Source organism: Neodiprion fabricii, chromosome 7 (genome assembly GCF_021155785.1).
Source record: "Neodiprion fabricii isolate iyNeoFabr1 chromosome 7, iyNeoFabr1.1, whole genome shotgun sequence".
NCBI classification, from domain to species: domain Eukaryota; kingdom Metazoa; phylum Arthropoda; class Insecta; order Hymenoptera; family Diprionidae; genus Neodiprion; species Neodiprion fabricii.
Window position 1 is genome coordinate 444,472 of NC_060245.1, and position 8,541 is coordinate 453,012.

At 47.1% G+C, this 8,541-nt stretch overlaps 2 protein-coding genes across 2 annotated transcripts; one reads left to right on the forward strand and one right to left on the reverse strand.

Moving 5' to 3' along the window:
* Positions 1 to 673: 673 nt before the first annotated feature.
* On the forward strand, positions 674 to 3,199 carry LOC124186927 (dynein regulatory complex subunit 7-like). The gene is made up of 2 exons (XM_046579068.1): positions 674 to 1,843; positions 2,987 to 3,199. The coding sequence occupies exons 1-2, from the start codon at positions 1,355 to 1,357 to the stop codon at positions 3,194 to 3,196; spliced, it is 699 nt and encodes a 232-aa protein (XP_046435024.1). The 5' UTR covers positions 674 to 1,354; the 3' UTR covers positions 3,197 to 3,199.
* On the reverse strand, positions 3,106 to 7,469 carry LOC124186917 (protein distal antenna). The gene is made up of 2 exons (XM_046579045.1): positions 7,319 to 7,469; positions 3,106 to 5,177 (listed from the first exon to the last, which is right to left on the reverse strand). Exon 2 carries the CDS (start codon positions 5,017 to 5,019, stop codon positions 3,685 to 3,687), a length of 1,335 nt encoding a protein of 444 aa, XP_046435001.1. The 5' UTR covers positions 5,020 to 5,177; positions 7,319 to 7,469; the 3' UTR covers positions 3,106 to 3,684.
* Between the last annotated feature and the right edge of the window lie 1,072 nt (positions 7,470 to 8,541).

Below are 8,541 nucleotides of genomic sequence, written 5' to 3' on the forward strand. Positions count from 1 at the left end.
TATACTTTTTTGTTGCTTTTTTGACGCTCTACAATTTGAGTTATATGAATTTTTCACTTACCGTCGATCGTTGTTGAGATATCCAACGAGGAGGCAAAAAATACGAGTTTGAAACTTGTTCTTTGCTGTTTTCTCCTTTCTCGTGATACATATCGAAAAAATGTCTATTATCAAACTTGTAGAGAATTCTAACACCTGAATCCAATTCTTTTTATTTTTTCTTCAGATAAAAATTACGACATGTAGCGCGCCGTAAAGTTGGCTAGTCCGCGCGAAGTTTGGATTTCGCAGTTCGCGGTTGCATCAGATACGTTATAATGGGTTCACGGCTCTAGATAAAATTAATAAAGTATAATACAAACAAGAAGAACAGCATAATTGTGAGTCACACGCATAAAATTTATCGTTGAAAATACATGGTTTTGTGTTTCAGAAAACGAAGATTAACGATGGTCCGTTTTTAATATTTATATTTTGTCAGTAAAATGTCTTTTGCAAATAAAACAATCACCCTTTTGAAAAAAGTTTTTGAAACGCGTAATACAACTCTCGTGACCGTGCGCAAAATTGACGTAAAGGCCGAATCGACCATTATTGACCCAACCTATACATGTAAGGCATTTTGTAACGACTGATAGTGCAACAATTGAGCTACTCGGACTCGCGCTCGCACAGATCGTGGCGCAAATGTAGGCGTGGGGCACGCTGTGGTCGACTTGACGGTGCGCTACAAGTCGTAATTTTTGTCTAAAGAAAAAATAAAATAAAAAACGGGATTCAGGTATTAGAATTCTCTACAAGTTTGATAATAGACATTTTTTCGATATGTATCACGAGAAAGGAGAAAACAGCAAAAAATTCGTATTATTTACATCCGCGTTCGATATCTCAACAACAATCAATGGTAGGTGAAAGATTCATGTAACCTAAATTGTAGAGCGTCAAAAAAGCAACAAACAAGTCTAACCCTTTTTTTCAAGATGGCGGAGAAAACTCATACGAAATCTTGGTCGACAGTTTCACGTTAAGCTTTTCTGAGCCCCCCCCTACACGATGTACGAAAATCAGCTTTCTCGGTTCATTTGCATTTATTTGCTTTTTTTCGGATATAACGACCGTACTAAAACGTTACTACGGGCTCTGGGTGACTAATTGTCGGACACCACGATTCCCATGTATTCCCCAACATATCTACACGCAAATCCCACTCGAACCTGCCTACAGTTGCTATGACCACCATACCGAATGTTTACATCGCTACTGTTCCTCGTTGTACTTCGTCGTCTTGGATAGGTATACGTAGCCAGTGCATAATACGGAATAAAAATAAAAGTCAAATATTGGTAAAAAGGAAATGTTCGGTACGATTTCGGACCACAGAAGCACAGCGAAGGCGTTCAATTTCGATATGGAATCAAAGAGTCAGGTGAAATTTGACCAAGGTGCCGTATCGGAGACATTCCTGAAGAAATCAACCAGGCGGTCGACGTTCGCTGTACCTGGAATTTTGGCAATTGACGGAGATCACGAATATGACGAAGACGAATCTGAGGGTGATGGGGAAAACAAGACTCGTCAGGAATCTGAGTACGCGGGACCGTTTGAAATTAGTGCCGCAATTTTGAAACAAATACAACAAGAATTGTGCCTCATACAACTCAGCTGGCCAGAGATGAAGTATATCGACATAGAGGAAAAATTTCTACCTTCAAGTTACAACAACAACAGCGACAAAGAAAAGCTTTTGCTGTGGTATGCTGAAAATTTTCGAAAACAATATCACACCATATACGCGGATAGAAAACCGTTGCTCTTCGCACGCGACAACGAATGTGGGATACACGTAGGTTACAGTTGATCTTCCATTTTAGTGTTTAATTGGTTGATTAATTATGTTTGTCCCGACTGCGGTCATGATTACGCGTCCATTATTAAACCTACATTAATGCCGGCGATGAACGGGGATTTGGACGGGAAATTAGTAAACGTAACAGATGGAGCCCGCTTCGACATACGTAGATTGCATTTCGATTTCTTTTATTTAAATACTTTCGACGTCAAGTCATACAAACGTGTTTTTTCATGTAAAGTTAAAACGAAACATAAATAGAGATATTATTATACATAAAGGTATACATAGTGTAACAAGGAATGTCATCTCAGGACAGCTTTAAGTTTCATTAACTCTATAATAACATTATATCTAACATACTGATCCAAATTATCTAATTCGATCTATGGACGAAAGATATAACATCAGTTTTGATGCTTCATTTTTTTTCTACATTCTAAATGATAAAAATAAATTTCGCTATATGTTTATTATCTTACTTATTATAAAGTACAGACTACTGTATTATAATATATATCACGCATAATTTTTTTTACCTTAATCCTAAAGAACTTAGTCACTGCAGTCTTATGTACAGGCTGCGAAACGGCAGCTTTTTGGTTTTAACGAAAACTCTGTATATGCATATGTACGCATATACATACATACGGTTTCCGAGATAATTATCGACAAGGGATTTCGGAGTTGGAGTCGAATTTACTTTCATGTTTAAAAACATTTGAACATCTGTCGATGAGAATAAACTCGTAGCGAAGTTAAAGAGACACACGAATGTCCTTGATCCGAGTAAAGAAGAGGGATCAGGCATATATAACTGGCTGCAGAAATGTTGGGACATACACCGAATCTCCGCAAGATCGATCGTTCTTTATGGCTCGTACAGAATTCGGAATGGTCAGTGTCAACATCTCGTTGTATGGGGCAAGGGCCCCGCGTAAGCTGCGCTCTTTCTCTCTCTCTCTCTCTCTCTCTCGAACTAGACTTGAAATAATATCTGTCGTTGTGTTTACATGCTCGGAGTTACGAGCATGGCACCCCGTTCGAGCGGTGAAAAATGATTGATCCTGCATTTCACGCGACTTATTTTCTGGCGATACGCAATATATACATTTGTTCCGTCCAATTTGTCGACAGAAGTTTGTCTCGTCGTCGATCAGGCCGAGTACTCTGCCGTATCCGGAATTGTCTACATGGCAGGGATGCGCAAAATTTGTCAGCGACTACCTGACGTACGAACCACCAAGAAATCCGATTCTCATGGTAAGTTCTTGGCTCGATTTCTGCCTACCAGCTTCAGTTAATGTCCGTATCAATCCTAGCCTATTCATAGATCTCCGCAAGTAGTCGGGTATTGATGAAAAATGATAAACTACTGAGAATATGTGAACAATTGTCACTGTGATCGCATGCACGACGTATCTATATTCATTGTAATTATTTTCCGACTACCGGAGCGAGGTAATAATTAGGTACATACATATCTAAGCGTCTATGCCTACACGGTAACGATTAGTGACGTATAGGAATAAAATTTCAGCAATGTTTAAAGTTAGTCACGACTATATTCTGATTTTGGTATTACTTCCATGTCTCAGTGATACAGCTTATGTACAGTGGAGTGAGTGCCTTCCCCTCCTCCCCGATGTCGTTATCACGTCCGTGTCAGCTCTCCAGTTTCACCGATTTAAGGCAATAAAATAATTTTCTCGACGTCTCACGAACAATCAGTCCTCTATTAGGTTGATAATTCCAAAAATACGAATCACTCACCATCTCTCCAATATTACACGCAGGTTCCCTATGCCTACGACGATATGCAAACTATATTAAATTCATTTTCTCCTTCGTTTCAACGCGGACCTTGGTTTACTGCACATTTTTAAATTGTTCAATAAATATCTAAACTGCATGATTTGCATTTGCGATACACAAGGTTCCGAGCACCCTTCCAGCCACGCGAGGAACCTCTCACCGTGGCCGATGGCTTCTTCCATCGGCAGCTGTGCATCGTCGGTTTCGCCGTTGGGTTGTTGAACTTGGGAGTTTTGCGTCAGGTCCTCTTCACCGTCCCCATCCTCGTTTGCGCTGGTGTTGTTACCGCTGCTGGTGGCGTTGTTTAAAAAAATTAAATCGAGCAGGCCCCTCGTCTCGGCGGGTGAATTAGCAACGGCCCCCGGTATAAGAGCGGTATGTGCGGATCCGTAATGCTTGTACCATTTCCAGAACCATGAACCGGCAAATTCCTGACTACCGACAGGATTAAATACCAGCGACTGTTGGCCGAGTAGTTGCTGCTGTTGCTTCAGCCATTCCCACAGAGCCTCGTCCACGTTCTTGCCCGCCGCAGCTGCGCCGCCGTTTCCGCCGTTTCCGCCGTTTCCGCCGTTACTGATCGCGGAATCGCCCGCGTTCTTCACCTCATCGGGATTCTCGCAATCGTCGTCAGTCTTGCGAGGCGATGCCGGTGCCGGAGCGAACGGCGCCTCGGCCGCTGGTGGCATGCTGTTCCCCGATCCGGATTTGCCGACCGTGTGTAACTGGCTCGGCGCCGCCGCGGACGTGCTATGCCGTTTCTTGTTTATCAGGGCACTCCTCGTGTACTGAAGTCCATTCTCAACGAGCCCTACCACGGTGCTGTTTGGCATCCCTCCGCCGCACGGTACGTGGAGCAAATTTTTACCGATCGCACCGGTCGCCGTTGAAAGAAGACCGAGCTGCCGAAGTAACATGGGTCCGCTGACGTCGGGTCTAATGGCAGCTACGCCCGCCATCAGGGCGGCGTAGCCGATCTTTGATTGTGCGCCGTTGAGTTTGCCGACGTCCAGCTGTTCCATCAGCGAAGCACCGTCAGTCTCATTTTTCTTTCTCTTGGCGCTGCATCCTTCGTCCTCGCTGTTACCGGGCACCGAGGAACTTGTCGCGTTGACAGAAGTAGAGGCCGGGGAATGAGCGTCGCTGTCCGGTGTGCACGAGTTACGTGCCATTCCCCTAATTTTGTGCTCAGACTTGCACCATCCTCGCAGCGTCGACTCAGGTACACCGATGTCGCGAGCCACCGATGCCTTGCTCTCGCCATCGTGGACCCTCTGTATCGCCTCCATTTTTTCCGAGGGTGACAACGCTCGCATGGGGCGTTTACCCGGTCTTACGGCCGAGTCACCCCTCATCCTAATTCCGGCCGTTGTTACAGCGTTTATCGTCCGTTGGTGAACGGTCCTCGAGGACCGCACGGTTCACGTTCGGCGGTCAAGGAGACCTTGTCAATCCCGATTATCTTCGATACGAGGTCCCCGGATGTCTTTCGAAGAAATTTCCAGGCGATGCTCTAGCTGACAAAAGAAAATTCATTCACGTCGCGTGATTCCTGGATTTGCAAAACTGCGAACGAACGTATCTCGACGAAATTACAGCTGGTGAGACTGCGAGAACGAGTGTTGATGTAGCGTGACGTACGTCGGCTAGCACATGCGCCGAATGTAATAAAGAACTTTTTATGAATGAAACAACTTCTGCTCCCCTCCTTTGCTCCGATCCACCTGGTCGTAAACCACCACGCTCTGGTTCGACCAATCCGCGGTGCAGGCGGGAAATGTATGTACTATTACGACACGGCGACACGACTACAACCGATACCACGAGGCGGCGACCCCTGCAGTCACTGTGTCATATATCCTATCGGACTATACGTTGTTTACGGGACGTTCCGAAATTGTTTGTTATTATCACCTTGGCTCGACTTGGCCAACGAGAAACTTCGTTTGTCAGATTATCATCCGTATCCTTTTCGCCGGCTATATTTCTAAACGCGAGCAACAGTTTTCTTGAATTCTTTTTATTTATTTTTTTTTTTTTGAGTTACTTTTTATTATTACAAATTCACGATGAAAATTACATGAACGCTGCACTCTCACAAATCAACGTTCACACAAGCACTCTTATTGTCGTTAGAGTTTTTTTTTTTTTTATAAAAGGATTCGGTGAAATTTTGTTTTCCGTTTACAATTCGACGATGTATTACCGATCATCGATCACCAAGCACCTTTGAAAGCGGAGCTATAACGCGTCACTTTATTTCAAACGAGTCCAGCAGAGACGCGGTTTGTATAAAATACGCACTAACCGCGGACACGCGTCGATTACCCTCGGGATGCCGGTAGCCCCACGTTGTTCGAGTACGTAGTGTACAGGAACTCTGAACTCGCGGCCGTCTTCGGTATCTGAACCTTGTTCGTTGCGTTGTCACGATCGAACGGATATGTATGTGTATTTATTATACAGCGGTGGCGTCGTTTCACTAAAACCTCGGTCAGCGAGCGGAGGACGGAAATCAGCCCTATCGCGGTGGTTCGCGACGCACGACTGTGGGCTCAGCGGCTGTGTGGACGCTGGACGGTCCGTAGACTCACGACGCCGACAACCTCCCTACCTCCGTCCCTCCAATCAACCCTCACGGTCTACTCCCCCTACTCCGGCGACCCCGTCGCGAGTTCGCATCGCGGAGCGGCTAAGGGCAAAGGGGCGCCAAGGGATTGGCGGGGGACGCGACGGGAACGACGACGACGCCAAGGTAGCGAGCGGGAGCGAGAGAGAGGGAGGGAGAGAGAGAGCGTGGTAAACGGGCTGTTTCACTCGCCAGGGACGGCGGGAGCGGCGACGGTATATCGGCCCTCGCATGGCCTGCAGCTGTCTCCTAACGTCCCCCCCCCCCCCCCTCCCCTCATCCTCCGCTCGGTATAACCCTCGGAGGCTCGCCGCCCTGCCATTCGCTCCGTCCCTTCCCCGGCCCGATCTTCTCCCTTCGCTGCGTTCCTTCCCTCCTCATCCCTCCGCCGTTGCCGCCCTGGCCACCCCGTTGCCTCTATGTAATGTACTAGGTACCGACCAGAACCCACCCCGGTGTAAATACATAAAGGCAGAAGCGGCGACCGACCGCGGCGCGGCGGGTTCCAGCCTCGCGAGAAAACCCTCACGGCTTCTACGCGGCGACTACGCGACGACGATCGCCAAGGGGACGCTGCTTCGGAGCTGCTGAGGATTCGCCACGCGAATCTATATCCACGTTTGCGTGTATATTTATACATTTTCAGCTACACGTCCTGTATACGGATACGGGTTTTACTTCGCGTGATCATCTAGACGTCCACGCCATCCACGTGCGCTTTACCTTCAACGGTGCGACGCTGCACGTAAATATACACGCGTACCCGCGTAAACTACCCACACCTCGCGTCTACGTCTGTGCGTACCCGAATTTACGACAAGTAAAGGAATTGTCATTATTATACGCGTAAAAACACGCGTGCGTCACACATGTTGCCGTACGAACGATGCGACAAGCAACAGTCGTCGAGAAATCGTTGCAGAAATAACGCGTACCTGTATCTTATACGCGTAGCCGTGTGTTACGAATCTAAGAATTGGATAACAGGTCAGATACGCGACACCTCTAATAGTCAAGACACTTACGATTAGCCTTTACATGGTAGCCCGTACCAGACCTGTGTATTTATACACCAATCAGCGCCGCCAAACTTGGGTACTTGTCAAAACTTGGGTGGTGATCTCGTGCACTGTACGTTGCACCAACTTAGTTTACATTACCAGCGAATTCTACGCAACTAGCGTGCATACCTATATGCACATATATATTCGTAGTTAGAGAGTATAGCAATGCGTATACCGACTTGAACAAATTACCTGCTCCGGGAGGAACGGTAGCAGCATCAACCGTGTACCCGCAATGAATATGTACGTTCAAACGATGATTTCACCGTGCGATGCGATATCACGTTGGATCGCGAAGGGTTGAACATGTGATTGTTTCGCACCGTAGGTCCATGCGTATACGCACTCGTAACCGAAAGCTACAATGTCGTTCGATTTGTGTAAATTATGGCGGAGTCGTAGAATGTTCTTTGTGCGTAGTCTGTACAATGTACGTTTGAAATTTTTCAACGCTCAGCGCTGCTCGGAACAGATCGTTAGATCAGGTAGTGTGGATTTTCCCAGAAAAAGAAGAAGGTTTACGTATTACTTCCGAGCATCGTCGCGGATATCGTGCACGTGCGTGGGTGGATATACACTGGTATAACACCTGCGCGCACGTACGTACAGGTATGTACCCACGTAGGCCGGTGGCTGAAAAATAAGGAAAACCGGGAGCGTAGCTTTATAAGCGGGAAAAACACGGCGAAGCCTTCGGACCAGAGGATGGCGCGGCGGGGAGCGGACCGTTATTTAGCTGGTCGCGCGGCGTCCCTCGCGACCCAACTCACCCTTGGGCCTTCATCCCTCCGACCCTCCTCCTCTAACCCCCTAGACTTCCACCCTTACCACCCTGCCACCCTCCGGCCCCTCGTACCGCGTCTCACGGTCGGTCTCGTCCTCCTTTGTCGCGCGGATACGAACCTCTACCGCCGCCACCACCACCCCTGCCGACGCCATCGCCATCGCCATTGCCAACCCTTGGAGCGTGCAACGCAGTTTCTGCTTTCGTGGAAAATTTGGCTCCCAAGGCCCTGTAAGCGTACGGCGCCGTAGCGTCGCTTTCCTGACCACCGCGTGTTCGAGAAATTTTTGGGATAATTAAACGGCATACACGGGCAAGCGAACGGTTTCCGATAATAGGTTCGCTCGATCAGGCGAAGGAAAAAAAAAAATACTAACGTACTATGACGATACGGCTATTT

What these genes read in the sequence shown, in the direction of transcription:
- LOC124186927 (XM_046579068.1), top strand. Translation starts at nt 1,355, where the DNA reads ATGTTCGGTACGATTTCGGACCACAGAAGCACAGCGAAGGCGTTCAAT. An exon ending in ACAACGAATGTGGGATACAC is followed by an intron (nt 1,844 to 2,986) that starts GTAGGTTACAGT and finishes ATTTGTCGACAG; the next exon opens with AAGTTTGTCTCGTCGTCGAT.
- LOC124186917 (XM_046579045.1), bottom strand. Translation starts at nt 5,019, where the DNA reads ATGAGGGGTGACTCGGCCGTAAGACCGGGTAAACGCCCCATGCGAGCG.